Raw genomic sequence first — 23,746 nt, forward strand, 5'->3', positions numbered from 1 at the left:
AGCTCACTGCAAGCTCCGCCTCCCGGGTTTACGCCATTCTCCTGCCTCAGCCTCCCGAGTAGCTGGGACTACAGGCGCCCGCCACCTCGCCCGGCTAGTTTTTTTTTTTTTTGTATTTTTTAGTAGAGACGGGGTTTCACCGTGTTAGCCAGTATGGTCTCGATCTCCTGACCTCGTGATCCGCCCATCTCAGCCTCCCAAAGTGCTGGGATTACAGGCTTGAGCCACCGCGCCCAGCCTTGTAATTAATTTCATAGCCAAATCTTCATGTGCTTCCCTCCCATCCTCTGCCATGCTATAATTAGATTCTGAGGGACTTTGAGAGTTCTATCCCATACCTTGAATGGCATCCATGGTTACCTTGCCCCAAATATCCATTATTATTACTTTTTGAGGGTGTAGGCATTGAAGGCTTCTGGGCATGGCTTGATTATTGAGTGTTTGGCCTCTGAAGCCAGAATGCCAGAGTTTAGAACTGGAGACTCCTTGGAAAAATGACTCTTCCTTTCTGCACCTTGGCATCCTTCTCTGTAAAATGGGGATAAAAGCAACACCCACCTCATTAAGGGATGTTGTGAAGGTGTTACAATATAATATGTTTGAGGCATTTAGAATAACACCTGGGCCATAATGAACCCTCAATAAATGTCAAATGTAAAGTTATCAACATACTTGTCCTCTTAGCTTAAATCTTATTCAGGGCATTGCCTAGTAGAGTTCTGAGGCATAAAATGTCCATTTTATGACCTGAGCAAAGGAAAGCATTAGGAAACAGGGCATTCATTAACTAGAATGGTCTTAGGCTGAAAGTTTTACCATGTACAGAGTCCTCTGAGCACTTAAGAGATGGGTATGCCGGCAAAGAGTTCCTAGGGAAGGACCAAAGAATCAGGGTGAGGCAGACAGAGGATGGTGGTTGAGAGTAACTGCCCAGGGATGGGGAACACAGCCCCTGGGGTAGGCACAGGTGTCTGAGTCCCTGAAGGGAGGAGAATGGAGCCAAAGGGGTGGAGAAGAGAGGGAGGAGGCAGGACCCGAGAAGCAGAGGAGTGCTACTGCCAGGGGTCCCATGCAGTGAAGGAGGTGTGGCCTCACGGCTGCTTCCTCCGGCCTCCTGGCTTCCAGGCAGGTCTTACTGGGTTGGAAACAGATAGGGCCATGGGGGAAGCGAGACATGTTGCTAATCATACTTCCAGCTCACAGTCATCTCTCTGTTTGTCATCCTTTCAAGGAAAAGCTGTATCCCAAGGGCCTTCTGTTTAGCTCAGACCTTGGCCCAATGCCCAGGTTTTTCCGGTGCCACTATCATATCTCAGGATTCAGCCAGGCATGGCTGGTAACTTCTTGTAATAGTCAAGACAGGAAGTGGTCAGGACCTGGAAATAGAACAGCCCTTGGGGGTGGGTAGGACTGACCCAGCTCCGGGTGCCTCCTCAGGCTGGTGGCACAGAATTCCTGGACTTGGCTTGGGTTGCAGGGATGCTAGAGATAATGTCTTTATGGATTTTCCAATTTTATCTGAGACAATGGGAAATCTAGTAGTGTTTTATGACAAACAGGAATTTCTCCCATTATCATAGCAATGCTGACTTGAAACATTTTGGAGTGCCTGACATTCTCTACCCACACTTACAGTAAGGGAGACAGTAGGTTGTAGGGTGAGCACTGAAGTCAGGCTGAACTTTTCTGAACCCCATCTTTGCCACTAACTCATTAGTGCTCTTGAGCTAATTACCTCATCTCTCTGTGCCTCTGTTTTTTCACTTGTAAAATCAGGATTCCTCTGCATATCTTGCCACAGACTAAGAAAAAGTATGAAAGAATGCATAGCATAGTATCTTGAACACAATAACCTCAAAATAAATGACATCTAGTCAAATAATCATCATCATCATCACTGTCCCTTCACCCACCAAGCTTCAGTTTGCACCTCTGTAAAATGAGTTGTTATGAGGATTGAGGGAAATAATCATTATTTGTATAGAAGGTAATACATGGTAGGTGCTCTCAAATTGTAGTTCCTGCCCATGGAAGAAAGCCAAATGCTGGGGATGAGGAACTGGGTCAGCAGCTCATGTTCTGAGGGGAAGTGGGGTTGGGGGAAGGAAGGCCAGTCCCTGGCTGGAGTAGACCTGTGGAGTTAACCCCCTCTGTTGAGTAGAAATGTCGGGAACTGGAGAATGGACTGGCACTGAATTCAGGCAGATTTGGGAGAACTGACTAGGTCCTGCTACTCCAGAGAAGCTGGTAAGTGGCAGGCTGGAGTAGTGACAGGGGATAGCTGATAGTGTGGGTATTGGCTATAGCAAGGGCCTTCCTGAGTCCTCAGTGGCCCAAACTAGCCTCATAGGGTTCTAGATCCCAGGATTTCTCTGGAGCAATTCTTCTTCTTTTTTTTTCTTATTATATATATGTTTTTTAAAATTCCAATAGCTTTTGGAGTACAAGTGGTTTTTGGTTATAGGTATGAATTGTATAACCGTGAAGTCTGAGATTTTACTGTATCCATCACCTGAATGGTATATACTATACCCAATATGTGTTTCTTTTATCCCTAACCGCCCCAACCTTCCCCCTTCTGAGTCTCCAAAGTCCATTATACCACTCTGTATGCCTTTGCATACCCATAGCTTAGCTCCCAATTATAAGTGAGAACATACAGTATTTGGTTTTCCACTCCTGAGTTACTTTGCTTAGAATGATGGCCTCCAGCTCCATCCAAGTTACTACAAAAGACATTATGTCATTCCTTTTTATGGCTGAGTAGTATTCCATGGTGTCTATATACCACATTTTCTTTTTTATTTTTGAGACCGAGTCTCACTCTGTCGCCCAGGCTGAAGTGCTATGGTGCCATCTCGGCTCACTGCAACCTCTGCCTCCCAGGTTCAAGTGATTCTCCTGCCTCAGCCTCCCGAGTAGTTGTGGTTACAGGTGTGCACCTCCATCCCCGGCTAACTTTTGTATTTTTAGTAGAGATGGGCTTTCACCATGTTGGCCAGGCTGGTCTCGAACTCCTGATCTCAGGAGATCCACCCGCCTTGGCCTCCCAAAGTGCTGGGATTACAGGCGTGAGCCACCATGCCCAGCTACCACATTTTCTTCATCCACTCATCAGTTGATAGGTACTTAGGTTGGTTCCATATCTTTGCAGTTGTGAATTGTGCTGTGATAAACCTAGGCATGCAGGTGTCTTTTTGATACAATGACTTCTTTTCCTTTGGGTAGATACCCAGTAGTGAGATTGCTGGAAGGAGTGGGAGATCTACTTTTAGTTCTTTAAGAAGGTGGAACAATTGTTGTTAACCCTAGAGGTCACAGACCCATTTGAGAAGCTAGTGAAAACTAACAATCAATTCTATAGAAAAATGTATACCACACAAATGTTTGCATATTAGAGGGGGCTCACAGATCCCTAGGAACTTATCAAGAGACTTCAGGTGAAGAACCCTGGTGAACTTGTCCCAGCAGCACTAATTAAGCCCAAGGACTAGACACTAGATCCACCCATAGGTTGGCACAGGGCAGAGGACCTGATCCAGGAGCTGTCAGAGGATGCTCAGTTTGACTGGTAAAGAAGCTACCCAGCCAGTACCTACTATGCAACATCCTCCTGCCTCCATTCAGCCAACATTGGCCAGGGGGCTAGTGATGGGCAGCAACAATGAAAATCAGTGGGTATCCTGACTCGTAGGCAGAATGCAGGGGTAGATTAAACCAGCATAGATGAGTTGATCCTAAGAGGAAAAAATAGCTCTTATTTATTTATTTTATTTTATTTTATTTATTTTTTTTTGAGATGGAGTCTCGCTCTGTCGCCCAGGCTGGAGTACAGTGGCGCGATCTCCACTCACTGCAAGCTCCACCTCCCGGGTTCACACCATTCTCCTGCCTCAGCCTCCCGAGTAGCTGGGACTACAGGCGCCCGCCACCGCACCCGGCTAATTTTTTGTATTTTTAGTAGAGACGGGGTTTCACAGTGTTAGCCAGGATGGTCTCGATCTCTTGACCTTGTGATCCACCCGTCTCGGCCTCCCAAAGTGCTGGGATTACAGGTGTGAGCCACCACGCCTGGCCTATTTTTTTATTTATTTACTCACTTACTTACTTTCAGAGATGGGGTTTCACCATGTTGTTCAGGCTGGTTTCAAACTCTTGGGCTCAAGGGATTCTCTCCTTGGCCTCCCACAATGGTCACACCTCAAATCTCCCACACAGGGATTATAGATGTGAGTCACCATGCCCACCATTTATTGAATACTTATTACATGCCAATTACTGTGCTAAGTGACTTACATTAATTTTTTTATTTAACCTTATTAAAAAATTTATTTATGTTTTATATTTTTTAAGAGATGGTCTTGCTATGTTGCCCAGGTTGGAGTGCAGTGGCATGATCATAGCTCACTGCAGCCTTGAACTTCTGGGTTCAAGCAGTCCTCCCACCTCAGCCTCCCAAGTAGCTGGGACTACAGGCATGTACCAGTGCACCCAGCTAATTTTTAAAACATTTCTGTAGAGATGAAGTCTTGCTTTGATACTCAGGCTGGTCTTGAACTCCTGGGCTCAAGTGATCCTCCTGCCTCAGTCTCCCCAAGCACTGGGATTACAGGTATGAGCCATCTTGTCCCTTCTAACTCTATTTCATAGATGAGCAAATAGAGGCTTAGGGCAGTCAAGTAACTTGCCAGGGTCCCTCAGCTAGGAAATGAAGGCTCTAGCATTCAAACCTGTCTTTAAAGAATACAAATAAGGAGGCCAGGGGCGGTGGCTCACACCTGTAATCCCAGCACTTTGGGAGGCAGAGGCGGGTGGATCACTTGAGGTCAGGAGTTTGAGACCAGCCTGGCCAACATGATGAAATCCTCTCTCTACTAAAAATACAAAAAAATTAGCTTGGTGTGGTGGTGGGTGCCTGTAATCCCAGCTACTCAGGAGGCTGAGGCCAAGAATCGCTTGAACCTGGGAGGCAGGGGTTGCAGTGAGCCGAGATCGCACCACTGCACTCCAGCCTGGGTGATAAGGGCAAAACTCCATCTCAGAAAAAAAAAAAAAACAATAGGGAATGTCAGAGAGGGCTGAGAGAAGTGTCTGGAGCCCAGCTGCAAGTTTGAATTCACTGGAGCAGAGTCCCAAGGAGGGTGACTGGGGATTTAGAGAGATACTAGAACAGGAGCTTGGGCCAGAAGCCAAGCGGTAGCTCCATTATTCCGGGGTTGGATGGGGAAGGGGCATGGATTGGTTTGAGATGGAGCATGGGCAGTGATGTCCTTTGTGGGCTCAGAGCTTGGATCGAGGCTTGGCCAGGCAGTACCTTGTTTGTTGAGCTGGGATGGAAAGTCCTTAGCTTCTTTTCTTCTCCTCTCCTCTCCTCTTTCTTTTCTTTTCTCTTTTCTCTTCTCTTCTCTTTTCTTCTCTCTTCTCTCTTCTCTTTTCTTTCTTTCTTTCTTTCTTTCTTTCTTTCTTTCTTTCTTTCTTTCTTTCTTTCTTTCTTTCTTTCTCTTTCTTTCTTTCTTTCTTTCTTTCTTTCTTTCTTTCTTTCTTTCTCTCTCTCTGTCTCTCTCTCTCCTCCCTCCCTCCCTCCCTTCCTTTCCTTTCCTTTCCTTTCCTTTCCTTTCCTTTCCTTTCCTTCCTTCCTTCCTTCCTTCCTTCCTTCCTTCCTTCCTTCCTTCCTTCCTTCCCTCCTTCCTTCCTTCCAGATTCACATCTGTTTAATATGTACAAAAGCCAAGGAAAGGTCAGTCCTAGTTCAACAGAAATATTTTGTATAATTCATATGGTGCGATTGAGAGGGAAGGGGAAGAGGTTACAGAACCCACACCCGAACGTGTAGAAAATTAATTTACATAGCAACTCCCACCTGCAGGGATGATGCAGCTCTGTACAGCCCCCCAGGGTTGGGGCACATTACAGACACAGTACCATGGGAGCCAGCCAGTGTAGGCCCCAGGTGTAGGTGAGAGTGAGGAGGGCACCAGGCCGGAGGAGAGGGCGGAGGAGGAGGAGGCAGTTGACGGCCCAGCGCAAGCTCAGCAACTCCCTTCTAATCATGCCTAACCGTCATGGTGTGGGCACAGCAGGGCCGGCTGCCCAGCTCCCTGTGGCTCAGGTGGTATGTGCGGAAGTCCTGCTTCTCCATGTAGGTCATGGCTGCCATCAGTGGGCACAGGATGAGTTTGGTATGGCCCTGAGCTTCTCACATTTTCTCCTCAGTAGAGGAAGGGCTGGCTCACACGAGGTTGAGGAAGGAGTTGCACTCCAAGACAGAGCACCAGGCCCAACCAGGCTCAAGCGCTAGGAGGGCCAGGCCTGTTGTTCTTTGCTATTGAGGCCTCAGCATCCAGAGAAGCACCTGGCATACTGCACATGCTTAGTACATGCTTATGAATGAATATTGAACGCCAAGGCTGAGCTCATCCCTCCACAACTTCCTTGATAAAAACCTAGGGATACTTTCTCAAGTAGCTCCCCAGAGCCCAGAAAGTCCAGGTATGCCATTTTTAGTCAGTGTGGACTCTGAAAAGCCCGTTCTCCTGTAAGCCAAAAGAACAGCTGAGTCATCCATTTCTCAATGGACAGAAGAGTCTCTGCCAAATGTGTAGGAGGAGAAGATTCTGAGTCACACAGTCTTCTCTGCAGTCTCTCTACAAATAACAACAATAATAACACATGCCTCTGTGCTTTTCAGATTACAAAGGGCTTTGGTATACCCATGGTCCAATGGAACCTCATAACTATGTGTGTGTGTTGAGAGGGGGAAGGCTAAAACTGGGGGTGGGGAAAGGCAGGAAACAGGCAGTTTAGTTTTTACAGATAAGGAAGATGAATGTAGAGAGGATTTGGAGACTTTTTCAAGGCCATCTAACTAGTAAAAGGTGGGGCAAGGACGTGAATCTAGACCTTTTGGCTCTTTGTACAAAGGGGAATTAAACATGGCCCCGAAGGTAAGAAGTTTGAGAAATGGCCACAAACCTGACCACAAAATTTATAGTGGTGACAATAAGGAACTGAATAGAAGCAGGAGCTGCCCCGGGGTTGGGGCAGACTATTAATGAGAAACACAGGGAAATCCTACCTATTTTGGTGTCAGCCTGGCACAGTGGGGCAAGGGACCAGATAATGTGACTCTTGCCTTGTAAATGGATCTTGGGAAAGATCTTCCACCTGCCATGCATTGTATACCCCTCCCTGGTCTTATCCACTAGGGAGCATGGCACTTGGGCAAATCAAAGAGTGGACACTCAGGTCTCCCAACATCTGTGCTGGATAGGTAGTCTGTTCAAATTAAAACAGTAGGCAAATAGGAAGATATTCTTTTATTTGTTGAGAGCTTGCTAGGAAATATAAATAAGTCCCAGCACTCAAAACATCTTGCTGTCCAGTATTGGTAGAAGAGGTGGAGGTAAGTAAATAAGTAATTACAGAACCTTTGCTTTTGGCAAAGTGACTGGTATGGGACTTGCTCTCCCACAGGAAACAACAAAACATTTTGAACAAATATTTGAAGAACTCCTTTTAGACACGGAGAGCAGAATTATAATTCCTGAAGGAAGAGAGAACACATGAACTGCCCAGCTTTCTGCATTGGGACATTTTCTGGATTGCACTGCAATCCAGAAGCCCGAGAAGTACATGTTGGTCTCATTGGGCAGAAGAGGCATAGATTAGAATTCAGGGCTGCTGAGGAAGATGTAATTTGCACGAAAGGCTTTTAGAGAGGAAGGAACTGAACACAGAGGTGCCCCCAGAAATTTGCATGGGTGTTCTGCATGGTCTTTGGATGAAGGATGGGCTGATATACACAGGGTGAGACTCCTTAAGGTTTTTCAGAGAGCAGCTGAGAGCTGAACAGGTCACTAAAGACTGTACATGGCTTAGAGATGTTTACGTTTTGGCTAGGCCAGAGTGAATACATCTCATTGAGCAACTTGGGTACTTAGATTATACTCCAGAAAATCCATGCTTTAGGAGGAAGGGCCATGTTCAATAGTGAAAAATCACTCCTTGAAGGTATACAAGAAGGAAATAAGCATATGAAAGATGCTCTACATTATATATCATCAGAGAAATATGAAGTAAAACAATAATAAAATACTACTACACACCTGTTAGAATGGCCAAAATCCAGAGCACTGGTGTCCACACAAAAATCTGCACATAGTGTTTATAGCAGCTTTATTCATAATTGCCCAAACTTGGAAGCAACCAAGATGTCCTTTAGTAGGTGAATAGATAAACTGTAATACCTCCAGACAATGGGATATTATTCAGTGCTAAAAAGAAATGAGCTATCGAGCCACGAAAAGACGGGGAGGAACCTCAACTACATATTACTAAGTGAAAGAAGCCAGCCTGAAAGGACTATACACTATATGACTCCGACTATATGACAACTGGAAAAGGAAAACCATGGAGACGGTAGAAAGATCAGTCATTTCCAGGGATTGGAGGGAAGGAGGGATAAATATTTAGAGCACAGAGAAGTTTTAGGGCGGTGAAACGATTCTAGGGGAGTATAATACTATAATGGTAGATACGTGTATTTATAAATTTGTCCAGCTGGGTGTGGTGGCTCATGTCAATAATCGCAGCACTTTGGGAGGCCAAGGTGGGCAGATCACCTGAGGTCAGGAGTTTGAGACTATCCTGGCCGACGTAGTGCAACCCTGTCTCTACTAAAAATACAAAAATTAGCTGGGCGTGGCAGCTGGTGCCTGTAATCCTACTTGGGAGGCTGAGGCAGGATGATTGCTTGAACCCAGGAGGCAGAGGTTGCAGTGGGCTGAGATCATGCCACTGCACTCCAGTCTGGGCGACAGAGGGAGACTCTATCTCAAAAAAAAAAAAAAAAAAAAAAACTGTCCAAACCCATAAAATATATAACATCAAGAGTGAACTTCATGTAAACTGTGAACGTTGGGTGATAATGATGTGTCAATGTAGGTTCATCAGTTGCAGCAAATGTACCATTCTGGTGGGGGATGGATAATGGGGGTTGCTCTCCATGTGTGGGGCAGGGGGGTGTATGGGAACTCTGTACTTTCCACTAAATTTTGCTGTGAATGTAAAGCTGCTCTAAAAAAAAAAGTATATTAAAAGTTAGAGTTAACTTGAAATTACATTTGATGAAAGAAATAGATTCTGGATCCACACATTTTCTATGTAAGAATATTCTTTTGGCCAAAATTATACTTTAGAAACAAAAACAACAACAATAACAATAACAATAACAATAACAAGAAACCACACTTTAAGACCAAGGATAAAATTTAAAAAAGCCATTTCCGATAACGAATAAAACTCAGCCTGACTAGATCAAGACAATCTGGTACTAATTTAACAGATCATTTATTTATTCATTTATTTTTAGAGACAGGGTCCCACTCTGTCACCCAGGCCGGAGTGCAGTGGCGTGATCATAGCTCATTGCAACCTCAACCTCCTGGGCTCACACGATTCTTCTTCCTCAGTCTCCCAAGCTGCTAGGATTGCAGGCATAAGCCACCATACTTGTCCTAACCGCTTAATAGAACAAAACTCAATACTCTTCAAGAAAAGACAACATAAACTCAAAATCAGTAGTCTACAATGTTTCACTGTAAAACCTAACATTACTAGACACGTCAGGAAGAAGGAAAAGGGGACCCAGAATTTTTTTTGTTACCTTTTTTTAAAGAGATGGCATCTTGCTATGTTGTTCAGGCTGTTCAAGAGATGGGGTCTTGCTCTGTTGTTCAAACTCCTGGCCTCAAGTGATCCTCCCACTTCAGCCTCCTGAGTCACTGGGATTATAGGTACATAGGGACCCATAATTTTTCCTGAAAAAGGAAATCAAGAGAAACAAACCTGAGATGAACTAGAATTAGCAAACTAGAATTTTAAAACAACTGCAGTAAACACGCTCAAGGACTTAAAGGAAAATATAGGCATAATGGTTGAGGAGATGAGGGAATATCAGCAGATAAATTGCCAGTATAGAGAGAACTAATGGAAATTCTAGAACTTGCAAGTATAATGTCTGAAATGAAAATTCTCCTGGAGAGGCATCACAGAATATTAGAGACTGCAAAAGAAAGGATCGAGAAACTTAAGAGATATCAATAGACTATTTAATCTGAAAGGCAGAAAAAATAATTAAAAAAAGACCTAAACCCAAGTGGTGGTTTGTGGAATAATATCAGATAGTCTAAAATATACGTAATTGGAGTTTCAGCAGGTAAGGAGAGAGAAAATGTGTAGAAAATAGTATTTTGAGAAATAATGGCTAAAAATTTCCTACATGTGGGGAAAAGTAAACCACTTGTATATCCATAAATCACACCAAACTGTAAGCTAGATAAGTACAAAGAAAATAGCACCTAATCACCTTTTAGTTAAGCTGCTGAAAAATCAAAGATAAAGAAAGAGCTGGGCATGGTGGTGCATGCCTGTAATCCCAGCACTTTGGGAGGCCAAGGCGGGTGGGTCACTTGAGGTCAGGAGTTTGAAACCAGCCTGGCCAACATGGTGAAACCCCATCTCTACTAAAAATACAAAAATTAGCTGGGCGTGGCAGTGGGTGCCTGTAATCCCGACTACTTAGGAGGTTGAGGCAGGAGAATTGCTTGAACCCGGGAGGCAGAGGTTGAAGTGAGCTGAGATTGCGCTACGGTACTCCAGCCTGGGTGACAGAGCAAGACTCCATCTCAAAAAAAAAAGATAAAAAACTTAAAAGTTACTAGAGAAAGCTAGGCATAGTGTCTCAAGCCTATAATCCCAGAAGTTTCGGAGGCCAAGGCAGGAGGATCTCTTGAGGCCAGGAGTTTGAGACAAGCCTGGGCAATATAAGAAGACTCTGTCTCTACAAAGAATTTAAAAATTATTTGGATGTGGTGGTGTGTGCCTATAATTCAAGATACTCAGGAGGCTGGAGTGGGAGGATTGCTTGATCCCAGAAGTTCAAGGCTACAATCAGCTATGATCATGTCACTGCACTCTAGCCTGGGCAACAGAACAAGATCCTGTCTCAAAAATGAAATGAAATAAAATAAAATAAAATAAATTGGGGCCACATCACCTAGAGAGCATAAATCTTAGAAAAGATTTGGAAACTGTCTCCAAATAGATGGAGGATATCTAGACAATGTTGAATAGAGTAGCTAGAGAAAAACCTGGGACAATTTGAGCAGCAAAATAATGATAGTACTGGATTATTAGTCCTGCAATAAAATAAATATCCATGAGTTTATACTGACATAAATAAACAAATTTTAAAGTGGAAGAGAAGGAACAGCTCTTCTTCACTGTTGAATGTTATTATTTAATAACTGTATAAGAAAAAAGAAAATAGAAAATCACTACGAATCAAATGCCACAGTAAGAATTGTTGCAGTTAAGAATCATCAATGGATGATAAAATTAGTGGGTGAAATTATGAAACCATTATGATATTTGCATAAAATTAAAGTATCCTCCCATTAAATATGTATTGATTACAAAGAGAAAAATGGTAGCATTTTTTTTTTGTATTTTTTTACTTTTATTATCCATCTGCTAAGGCCCTGTCATTCACAGAAATGGCAGCTTTATAGTGAATAAACCTGGCAGACACCACCTCAACCATATGATCAAAGTAATAAGCCATATCAACATCATATACTCCTTGATATGATGTACTGAGAAGGCACAGCATCATTTTCACAGTATTCTTGTCCAAAATGAGAAAACAGCAGACAAGTCCCAAATAATACTACAAAAAACAGACCTAGACTTTTCTTTTCTTTTTGAGATGGAGTCTTCCTTTGTTACCCAGGCTAGAGTGCAGTGGTGCAATCTCGGCTCACAGCAACCTCTGCCTCCCAGGATCAAGTGATTCTCCTGCCTCAGCCTCCCAAGTATTTGGGACTAGAGGCACGTACCACCATGCCCGGCTAATTTGTGTGTGTGTGTGTGTGTGTGTGTGTGTGTGTGTGTGTGTAGCTGTGTGTGTGTGACGGCTTGCTCTGTCGCTGAGGCTAGAGTGCAGTGGCGTTATCTTGGCTCACTGCAACTCCTCCTCCCAGGTTCAAGCGATTCTCCTGTCTCAGCCTCCGGAGTAGCTGGGATTACAAGTGCCCACCATGATGCCTGGCTAATTTTTTGTATTTTTGGTAGAGATAGGGTTTCACCATGTTGGCCAGGCTGGCCTCAAACTTCTGACTTCAGGTGATTTACCCCTCTTGGCCTCCTGAAGTGCTGGGATTATAGGTGTGAGCCACCACACCTGACCCTTTTTTTGTATTTTTAGTAGGGATGGGGTTTTGCCATCTTAGACAGGCTGGTGTTAAACTCCTGACCTCAAGTAATCCACCTGCCTTGGTCTCCCAAATTGCTGGGATTATAGGTGTTAGCTACTGCACCTGGCTGGCCTAGACTTTTCAAAAGTGTCAAAGTGATGAATGAGAAAGACTGAGAAAATGTCACAGATTGAGGCCAACTAAGGAGACATGATGACTAAATACAATGGATTAGACCCTGGACCAGAAAAAGAACATTAGTGGGAAAAATGGTAAAATTCAAATTCTGTAGCTAGATTAATTAATAGTATTATATCAATGTTAATTTCCCATGTTTGATAATTATGATGTAGAAATACAAGATGTGAACATTAGGGGAAGCTGGGTGAAGGACATAAGAAAACTCTCTTTGGTATTTTGTAACTCTTCTGTAAGTATTAATGATTTCAAAATAAAAAGTTAGGGAAAAAATCCAGGGGGAGAAGACAGAGAAACAAGAATATGAAGGATGGCAGACTTCTCACCAGAGATGATGGAGACAGCAAACAGCAGACCATCTTTAATGTATGTGAAGAGACAAGTCTCAATCCATTTAGAAGTTTATTTTGCCAAGGTTAAGTACATGCCCATGACACAGCCTCAGGAGGTCCTGAAGACACATGCCCAAGGTGGTCGGGCTACAGGTCGGTTTTATACATTTTAGGGAGACAAAAAACATCAATCAATACATGTACGTTGAACATTGGTTCAGTCCAGAAAGGCGGGACATCTGACACAGGGACTTCCAGGTCAGAGACAGATTCAAAGATTTTTTGATTGGCAATTGGTTGTAAGAGTTATTATCTAAAGACCTAGAATCAATAGAAAGGAATGTCTGAGTTAGGATAAAGGGCTGTGGAGACCAAAGTTTTATCATGCAGATGAAGCCAAAGGCTTCAGAGAGAATAGATTGTTAATGTTTCTTATCAGACTTAGAGAGTCTATTCTATCAGCCTTAAGGTCTTTGTGCTGATGCTAATGCTGGTCAGCTGTGAGGCGTGTTCAACGCCCCCTCTCCACCTTCCCCAAACCTGCTTCACATCATGGCCTGAACTAGTTTTTCAGATTAACTTTGGAATGCCTTTGGCTGAGAGGAAGGGTCAGTTCAGACAGTTGTGGAGGGGGCTTAGAATTTTATTTTTAGTTTACAGGTTCTTACAATTTACATAGAATTGTTCAATATTAATTCAACGTAGGAGATTGTATGACAAGTTAAGGAGGAATATTGTAATACCTAGAGCACACACACACACACATCCTATAACTAGGAAGCCAGTAGAGAAAAAAATCATCCCTAAAGAAAGCAGAAAAAGAGAAACAGAGAAACCAGCCAAAAAGATGGAATGAATAACAAGATAGTAAATGTAAACACAACCATCAATTACTATACTAAATGTGAATGGACTAGCTCCTTTGCCTTCCCTGGGGCTGGGAGTGCAGTATGGACTCACTTGCACAATTGAGTCATATTTGCTAGGGCTTGGGCTTGGGTTGTGGACTTAGCATATTTGCCAAGGCCAGTGCCCACCCCAAGTGGTTGGTGCCAGCAGGGATAGGCTGAGGAGACACCTAAGTGGCTGGAGATTGGTTTGATATATATGGGAATGGAGCAGATAAGTAAATATTTTAGGCAGAGATGTAACCAGGCCATGTGACTTGAACTTTGCTCCAGGGTGTTGAAATTGCTGTTAAAACGCTTCTGGCCTAGAGGTCCTCTGAAGCCAGGGGAGATAGATGGAGCTTCAACCTGAAAGCCCAGGTCAGAGGGCCCAACTACCCTTTGCAGAGCTGGCTCTTCCCCTTGCAAATTGTTAGTGACGCTTCTGCTGATATGTGTCACTGTTAAGGTGTATCCTAGTGTTTGGGAGGGTGGGGCAGGAGGTGGAGGATTGTCAGAAAAAAATTACATGGAAAAGAGGGCATCCGAGATGTTTTGAAAGATAAGTGGAATTTTCCAAGTGGAAAAAGGAAGGAAAATCAGTCAGACAGGAAGACATGGAGCGTTTGGGACTGACATGTATCTTCTTGGACTAGGGTGTGAGATGGGCTGGAGAGATGGGTCAGGGCCAGTTGTCTGGCATCTTGTGTGTCTCAGAAGAGGGTGGGGACTCTGCGTAGGGAAGCCCAGGGCCACTCTGAGAGCCCTAAAAGGGAGCTGATGCCTCAGGCCTTTTTTTTTTTTTTTTTTTTAAATCACCATCAGGGCTACCCAATGGGGCGGGCTGCACTACCCTGGCTACGTCCTAGTGCTCATAGCCATAGTATTTTGCCTCTCTGAGCTTCCAGAGGTTTTAAGTCGGGGGAAGATCCAGGGACTCAAAGAAAGATTGGGGTGGGAGTTAAGGGGACACAGGTTGGGGGAGTCAGACAGGAGGCCTTTGAGGAAAATAGATAAAGTCCCAAAGCCTGTGAGTGTGAATTTGGAGGCAATATGCTGACTGTGTTCTGAAACGTTTTCAGACACCGGCTAGGTGCAACCATGTGTTTGTAGGGTGAGGCTCTTCATGGACTCATCACTGCTTACACAAGCTTGGGATGCGGTCTTGCCCTCAACAGGTAGGTAGTCTACTGGAAAACCAAACTAGGCAGGAAAAAAATTAGTTAATAATAAAGGACTGAACCGGCTCAGAGAAGGCATTCAACAGATGTTTGTCAATCAAATGAATTAAAGTGTGAATGAATGAAACTCGAGGCAGTGGATGAATATGTCCCAAGAATCCAAGTGAAACACGATATCCCGGGAGGCGGGACTGGAAGGGTCCAGAGAGGGGTCACAAGCTCCTGGCCTTTCTGAGCTCCCAAGTGCCCAGTCGCGGACCCCCGGGACCAGGATGCGCTGACAACCTGGCTGGCAGGCGGGTCCTAGTGGGCGAGGCGAGGGAGGCGGCGGGAGAGTAGCAGCAGTTTCCCACCGCTCCCTCTCAGGCACAGGGTCCAGAGAAGCCCGAGGGGAGGAAGCGCAAGTCCGTGGCCCGCCCCGTTGCGTCCCACCCACCGCGTCCCCTCCCCTCCCGCTGCGGGAAAAGCGGCCGCGGGCGGCGGCGCCCACTGTGGGGCGGGCGGAGCGCGGCGGGAGGCGGACGAGATGCGAGCGCAGCCGCGGCCCCGGCCGCTCTGGGCAACTGTGCTGGCGCTGGGGGCGCTGGCGGGCGTTGGCGTCGGAGGTGAGTGAGGCTCTGGCTTGGCAGCGACGCAGCTGCCCCAGGATCCGCGCCGCGGTCAAGTTGCGGACTTGGAGCCGGGAAACCCGGAGGGCTGGTTCAGCGCGTCTGCGCTGGGAATGCGCGGGTCCTGGCTGGGGCCGTCGGAGCCGGGGGCTGGGGACCTTCCTGGCCCGGCGGTGGCGGGGCTGAGAGGTGTCTGGTGCCTGGGGGCGGGTCCTCCCGGACGCCGAAGCCATCAGCCAGGCTGAGAGCCTTACCGGCCGCCGCGGCGCTCACGGTGCGGTGGGCTCATCTCTGAGTCCCGCAGTCAGCCCGGGCTGCGCGCGTCGTTGGTGGTCCCGGTCGGACCAAGGACTCCTGGCCCAGGAGCCAAGGCGAGGTGGGGCTTCCGGGGGTTGTTCCCGGGCCTTGGCAGAGGGATGCCGCAGTAGCTTCCTGGGTGAGAGCTAGCGCGCGCGCGGGTTAGCCAGTTTCCCCACGTTTCCAATTTCTCCTGTTATGCTTTCTCCAAAAGGTTTTTTCTTTTTCTTTTTTTCTTTTTTCCTTCAACTTGGCTTCCTGCGGGATTGTTTTGGAGCAGGATGAGGGCTTTGCCTCCTCCAGTGTCCCCGGGTGGCAGCGGTGCCTCTACTCCCGGGGGCAGACCCTGCACCCAAAAAATCTCTAGTGTATTCGGGGAGCCATGAAAAGGCTACCTTGGGCCGGTGAGATCCTTGGCTTTGTCTCTGGCTGCTGCTCACACCGTCAGCCGTCAAGGCAATCGGCATTCGGCTTCTTTGGTGCTGGGGACACAGGTGGAGGGATGGAGCGGGCATATCCCGGGATTGCTGACCGTGGTCCTCTCGGAGCCCTTGGTGATTTTGCCTGGGATGGGGAGAAACCCTGGCTCCTGGTCTGCTGGGGCCGCCTCTGCCTCAGAGGATGACACAAGAGTGCATGTAAGTATTTTTAATAAAAACTGTAGTACTCGTAAAACAACCTACACCCTGCAGAAGGGATTTGTTATTTTATTATATTTATTTATTTATTGAGACTGAGTTTCCCTCTGTTGCCCAGGCTGGAGTGTAGTGGTGGGTTCTCGGCTCACTGCAACTTCTGCCTCCTGGGTTTAAGCGATTCTCCTGGCTCTGCCTCCCGAGTAACTGGGATTACAGGCGCCTGCCACCACGCCTGCTAATTTTTGTATTTTTAGTAGAGACAGGGTTTCACCATGTTGGCCAGGCTGGTCTCGAATTCCTGGCCTCAAGTGATCCACCCACCTTGGCCTCTCAAAGTGCTGGGAATACAGGCGTGAGCCACCGCACCTGGCCAGGATTTATTTTAAAAAGGGAAGCTTTGTTGATAAGTTCACTTCAAAGATAAACTATTCGAAAATACTTTAGTGATTCCCTTCAAGGCTCTTCTGTGTCTGTATAGACGTAGACGTATAACTCATCCTGGACAGGGCAAGGATATCTTTTTTTTTTTTTTTTTTTTTTTTTTGATGGACTCTTGCTAGAGAGAGGGAGTTTCTCCATGTTGGCCAGGATGATCTCGATCTCTTGACCTTGTGATCCGCCTGCCTCGGCCTCCCAAAGTGCTGGGATTACAGGCTGGAGCCACTGCGCCTGGCCAAGGATATCTTGAAGGAGGGATTACAGTTGACGTATAGGGGAATATTGTAGTGGTTATTGCTGAATTTCCTATGTGACAGGGACTAAAACAGATCAGCTGATAGTGTTCAAGTGCAGTCTGATGACTATGACACAGAAATAGGAATCTCCAGCATTCTGCCCTGGGACATGTAGAGCCTTGGATCAGATGCGGGGAATGGAGAAATCTACCAGGGCAACTCAGTCAAAAAAAAAAAAAAAAAAAAGATATCCTTTCCCTGTCCAGGATGAGATGCTTGCCTCCATGCACTTACAACAATTTTTGCTGTCATTAAAAAATTTTCACATTCACAGTATTCCAAATTCACTTTGGAGTGTATTGGATTCCACTGCATTGACATACCTAAGTTTGCATTGAAGGATCCTTTAAGATATCTGGTCAGGCACGGTGGCTCATGCCTGTAATCCCAGCACTTTGGGAAGTGGAGGTAGGAGGATTGCTTGAGCCCAGGAGTTCAAGACCAGCTTGGGCAACATAGTGAGACCTAATCTCTACTAAAAATTAAAAAAAAAAAAAATCCTTAGGAGATCTGTTCACAGATTAATCTTGTGATTGGGATGATTCCAGAAGTGGTGATGGGTTGGGCTGGGGTAGCCCCACACTCTCTCTCAGAAGCAGCATACAGTAGTGTTTAAGAGCAGGGGCTCTAAAGTCAGACTTTCAGAGTAATGCCCCACCCCCAACTCTGCAAAGTAGTTTCTACTATATTTATATCGGCCATCCCAGTGTTGGTGGCAGGGCCATCAGATCCCTGGGGAAGCAGATAGTGGGATGAGAGTAGGACAGTTGGGTTGGGACTCCAAGTGTCGAAGGGACACAGAAAGAGCTGAGTGGGTGTGGGAGTGGCACAGAGAGGTTGTCCCAGGTAGTAGAGTCTGCTTTGGGGAGAACAGAGGTTGACTGAGGATAGCATCAAGTTTTTTATTTTATGTACAAAGGTGATTTTTTTAGCTTCACCCAGGAAGTATGGGTTCTGTGTCTTCCTCGTGTTTAGGTTTTTATTCTGATCTAATTAGGTCTAAGCTGAGGTGTTTATTTCTCTTCTGGAGTTTATATCCTAGAAACTGTCCAATTGAAGCCCTCTGCAGGAATCCTCAGGTCCTGGAGAAACACAGGAGGAAGGCTTGTTGGCTTCGGAAAGGGAGAGCTATGGTTTAAAACTAGTAAGATGTGAGTTTGATTCTTGACTTTGTCTCCTGTAGGCTGTGTGGCCTTAAATAAGTTACCTAATCTCTTGAGTCCTCAGTTTCCTCATTTGTAAGGTGGAGGAAACAATGCCTATGATTATGCTGATTAAATGAAACAGAGGCACAAAATAAGTATTTAATAAATGACAACTACTATTTTCGTTATTCTTCCTATCCATGCTATCTACCATGTATTGGAGGCAAAAGCTGTTACCGCTTCATGCATAAGCACTATGCAGGCTTTCAGAATGAAACTGATGGGGTCCCTTTCCCTACACATATGTGAGAGGGGGTCCCTCTTATTTCAACTCATTCCTCATTGCTGACTTGGCATATCTCAGCTACTCTAACCCGGCAAGAATCCACAGAAGAAGCCAAGGAGGAAAAAGGTTTATACATTTGCTTTACCCATGAGAAAACCTCAAGCTCTGTATCTGAAAAAAGAGGAAGATAAAAGGATCTATAAGATTTCAAGTTCCATGAGGAGAGGGACATGTCTATTTTGTTCAGTACTCTCTGCCCACTGCCTGGCACATAGGCAGCAAAATAAATATCTATGGAATGCTATGAAAAGGCATCTATAGATGATGTGCCTCTCTTTAAGAAACCCAATATTTGAATATTTGCACTCATTCATTTAAGATCTTCAAGTGCTGTTTGGATAATCTGGAGGGTATTAAAACATAGCCAAGATTTTGAATTCTTTGGGCATTTGGGCTGCTGCACTGTTGCACCATTTAGACCTGTGATCTGAGAGTGTGAAAAACTCAAGGGATCCTCTGTAAAGTGTCTGCGTTTTTTTTCCTCCTGGGAGGAGCCAGTAGAAGGGCAACATTCTCCTTTCTCCCCCTTAGACATGTGGATGTGAGGGCAAAGGTGAGGAGTGACAGAGGTCTCCTGGGAAGACCATAAGATGGGGTAAGCACACCACAGTGAGGAGGGGGAGTCTGGCTATGACTCTAGAATTTCCTGATAGAAATTTCTCGTCTAAAGCTCCCCACCCTACTTGGGATCTCTGGTTATCATCCCCTCCCAGTCCCAAGAACCCTTCTTCCCTTGCTGGCAGAAATCTCCAGGAAGCATGCCCACAGGAACCACAACTCATGAATCAGCAGACAGATAATTAACCGAGGGAGTGACTGAGCAGCTTCAGGGATGAACCCCGTCGTTGTACCCAGCCCTCTCTGCTGCCCACAGAGTGGGCCTGCTGCTCCACCCTATCGCCTCTGCTCTCTCTTCCTGAACCTTGGCCCTTCCTGAGTGGGACCTTCATTGTGCCTGATGGAGCTCAGGCCACTAGTGAAAATGAAGGTGGGAGAAGGGAAATGACTCTGTTTAGGGGAACTGCCTATTCTCCATGTGGGAACTGCTGGCATTTATTGAAACGTGAAACTCTCCAGCAAAAAAGTGATAGCATCTGCCTTTCTGTCCATGCACATAGTCTCACCAGAAACACTCTTTTTTTTTGGTTAGATAATTCAGGTATAGTTTTATGTACAGTAAAATTCACCCTTTTTAGTGCATACAGTTCTATGAATTTTGACAAATGCATACAGTCAAGTAACCATTGCCATTATCAAGATACAGAATATGTCCATCATCCCCCAAAGTTCCCCCAAACTCTTTTTTTTTCTTCTTTTTCTTTATAGAGGCAGGGTCTCACCATATTGCCCAGGCTGGTCTCGAACTTCTGAGCTCAGGCAATCTGCCCACCTCAGCCTCCCAAATTGTTGGGATTACAGGCATGAGCTACTATGCCAGGTACCCCCCAGCTCTTTTGTAATTGATACCCTACCCTCAACCCTCGTCCGTTGCAACCACTGATTGGTTTCCTGTCCCTGCAGTTCTGTTTTACAAAATGTCATATAAATGAAATCATGCAGTGTATAGACTTTCAGTCTGGCTTCTTTCACTTAGCATAGTACATTTGGGGTTCATCTATGATGCTGCATCTATCAGTAACTCTAAGACATTGTCTGAGGCCACTCCATCATCCTCAGTGTTGGAACAGTTACCCTGAAAGCAGTGGGACTGGATCCATTAAACCTTGAAGGTGCTACCCACTTTCAGTTTCTAAATTTTCTAATTGGATAGATGTATTTGGCTATATATAAGCCATTAGATTTTTCCATGTGCTAAGTAGTTAAAGACGTCAGTATATTAGAGAGGATTTTGTAGCAACCAACACTTATTATTCTTGCTCATAGGAGTAACAGATATTTTGTGGCCAAATATTGTATGTCATGATGCTTGGAGCCAGAAGTTGTTGAGTAAACCTGGGGCTAGTCTACCTTTTTACATTTTTGGTAGCATCTCTGAAAAAACAACCCACTTGACTTTTTTTTTCCTCTTTTTTTGGGAGGGTGGGTGGCTTTTTGGCCAAAACCAGAAAGCCTGATAGACAAATTCTAACACCAGACGTAACACTAGATGTCTTCTGTTTTTCTGTCATGTTCGCATGAAAAGACTATTTACTCACCCCACTCTTTCTGTTTTATAGTTGAGTTAGTTCAGTTTCTTAGTTCAGTTAGTGAAGATGTTTAAATATTCAAGGAGAGAAGGAGAAAGAATGAGGTGATACTCATCTTTAAAAAGTCAAAATAACAAATATTGTTATTTCTCGGCCGGGTGCGGTGGCTCCTGCCTATAATCCCAGCACTTTGGGAGGCTGAGATGGGCGGTTCACCTGAGGTCAGGAGTTTGAGACCAACCTGACCAACATGGAGAAACCCCATCTATACTAAAAATACAAAATTAGCTGGGCATGGTAATGCATGCCTATAATCCCAGCTACTCGGGAGGCTGAGGCAGGAGAATTGCTTGAACCCAGGAGGCAGAGTTTGCGGTGAGCAGAGATCACACCATTGCACTCCAGCCTGGGCAACAAGAGCGAAACTCCGCCTCAAAAAACAGAACAAAACAAAACAAATATTGTTATTTCTCAAATAGGTTCATCCACATAGGATCATTGTCAGTCATTAAAATTGCTAGTTCCCTTCCAATTCTATTCCTCTATAATGTTCATATTAATCAGGTGGTGTATTCTGTTTAGACATTTTCCCCTCGCATTTATGATTCTTTGTGTGTGTGTGTGTGTGTGTGCGCGTGTGTGTGTGTATTCCTTTACTTAAACCCGTGATATATAGTACTTTCTTTCATATAGAAAAAACCTCAGTGCGGAAAGAACAATTTATCTGGAATTAAGAAACCTACATTTGATTCACAGTTCTGCAGGCTTTTTCATCAGCTTGCTGGGTGACTTTGAACAAGTCACCTTACTTTTAGACCTCAGTCTCTTGCTGTCCCAGGGGCTGCAAAGTGGGACAGAGAAGATGAAGGGAGATACTTCAGTGTGCTCCTGCCCCTCCCCACCACCTTCAACTGGAACTCTTTTAACTAATTAACAATTTGGATTTCATGTAATGATTTCTTTGGGAAAAAAAGAAGATCCTGCTGTTAAAATCAAGCTTGAAAAATTTTGCACTAGAAGAGAGCTCCAGAAGCTTGGCAGAAGACACATTCAGTAGCCACTTAAAAAGTCCCTGTAGTCAACCCTGCATCTCTTTGCTAATGGAATTTTTGGATAGAGAAACCTGGGTCTATGAGATCCAAACCCCAACTTTAGCCATCGTGCTTGTTGAACTCCAGATTGAACTTTTGCTGGAGCCGCCTGCAAGGAGCATATTTGACCAGTCCCCAGGGGAGGGGAGGGTGGTGTTTCCTTCCTGGGACTTCCACAAGTTGAGAACAGACCATACTGTCCTGGGCAGTTCTTGAAGGCTGTGAGAATGGGCCTGACAAAGTTTACTCCTTTTTTTCTCCATTCTCTTTCATTATTATTATTATTGTTGTTTAAAATTAACAAATACAAATTATGTATATTTATGATGTACAACATGATGTCTTGAAATATGTACACATTGTGGAATGGTTAAATGAAGTTAAATAACATATGCATTACCTCACATACATACTTATCATTTATTTGTAGTGAGAACACTTAAAAATCTCCTCTCAGCAATTTTCAGGTAGATGACATGTGGTTATTAACTTTAGTCACCATGTTGTACAGTGGATCTCTTGAACTTATTTCTCCTGTCTAACTGAAAATTCATATCCCTTGACCAGCATCTCCTCATGCAATTCATACCCCAAAGCTCATTCTTATGTTCCTGCTAAGTTTGCCATTCCAAGAGGTTTTGATGCTGAAGGTACAGTTTGTAGAAAGCCCAGCAGACTCTGCGGAGCCTACATTTAAATCAATGCAAATGTCTACAGGGAGGCAGAACAGAGGACATTTCAAATTGGCTTTAATTTTCTTTTAGCTTATAAAAGTAATTAAGCTTATTATTAAAAAAAAAAGGCAGCTCAGAAATATAATGCAGAAAGTACAAGTACCAGTTCCTTGTAGTCTTGTCCTTAAAGATAACCGCTGTTGATAGTTACTGCAGAGTTTTTTTCTATGTATTTGTCAACATATATAATTATTTATCATTATTGTTATTTCTCAAATAGGAAAATCAATAATAAGATTTTTTTTTTTTTTTTTTTTTTAAGACAGAGTCTTACTCTGTCACCCAGGCTGGAGTGCAGTTGCGCTATCCTGGCTCACTGCAACCTCTGCCTCCTGGGTTCAAGCCATTCTCCTGCCTCAGGTTCCCGAGTAGCTGGGATCACAGGCATTTGCCACCACGCTCAGCTAATTTTTGTATTTTCAGTAGAGACAGGCTTTGGCCACGTTGGCCAGGCTGGTCTTGGACTCCTTACCTCAGGTGATCCACCCGCCTCGGCCTCCCAAAGTGCTGGGATTACACGCATAAGCCACCGCACCTGGCCCGTTGTCTCTTAATAATATACTCTAGGCATCTTTTTATGTCAGCTTATGGCTTTCCATTATTTATCCCAAGAGCTATAATTCTAGCCATAAGGCATACTGTTTGTTATATGGATATATCAGAATTTACTTAACCAATTCCCTGTTGGCAGACATTGGGGTCATTCCCAATTATTTGCTACTACAAATAAAGCTGCAGGGGATATCCTTATTCATTTATTATGCACCTTTGTTCGAGTGTTTCTACAGACTTAATTTCTTGAACAAAAGTTGGCGGGTCGAGGGGCATGCATATTTTAAATTTAAATTTTAATAGGTGTTGTCAATTTGTCCTCCAAAACGGTTGAACCAGTTTGCTTTCCTAACAAGACACGCTGGCAGTAAGGACTGGTGATAGCACCACAGCCTGCTGTCCACACCCATAACACATGAGCTGGGGGAGGAAGGCTGCAGAACTGGACAGCAGGATGCCAAGGAGGTCACCAATAGGGCACTCCTGGACTGAGCCTTGGACAGCTTGGTACAGACCTGCTTCTTCCGTATACTGAATGAGTCAGATGAGAGGTGGGGTCGATGCTAATAAAATGTTCCAGAACTCTTGAGATGCAGTGTTTG

At 44.8% G+C, this 23,746-nt stretch overlaps 1 protein-coding gene and 1 non-coding gene across 3 annotated transcripts in view; one reads left to right on the forward strand and one right to left on the reverse strand.

The window, feature by feature from the left end:
• The first annotated feature begins 15,269 nt into the window (after positions 1–15,269).
• Positions 15,270–23,746, forward strand: part of ITGB3 (integrin subunit beta 3) — a 59,409-nt gene continuing 50,932 nt past the window's right edge. Inside the window, exon 1 of one of the 2 annotated variants that reach the window (XM_026448067.2) lies at positions 15,270–15,457. In XM_026448067.2, the coding sequence (XP_026303852.1) occupies positions 15,379–15,457 (79 nt within the window). In that variant the 5' untranslated portion in view covers positions 15,270–15,378. Of the gene's footprint in view, positions 15,458–15,725; positions 16,396–23,746 lie in introns of those variants that run through there. The other variant, XM_026448068.2, reaches the window with a different exon arrangement.
• Positions 20,664–20,726, reverse strand: LOC111526585. The gene has a single exon (XR_002726429.1). It is a non-coding gene; the product is annotated as a U7 small nuclear RNA (small nuclear RNA).

Source organism: Piliocolobus tephrosceles, chromosome 16 (assembly GCF_002776525.5).
Source record: "Piliocolobus tephrosceles isolate RC106 chromosome 16, ASM277652v3, whole genome shotgun sequence".
NCBI lineage: Eukaryota > Metazoa > Chordata > Mammalia > Primates > Cercopithecidae > Piliocolobus > Piliocolobus tephrosceles.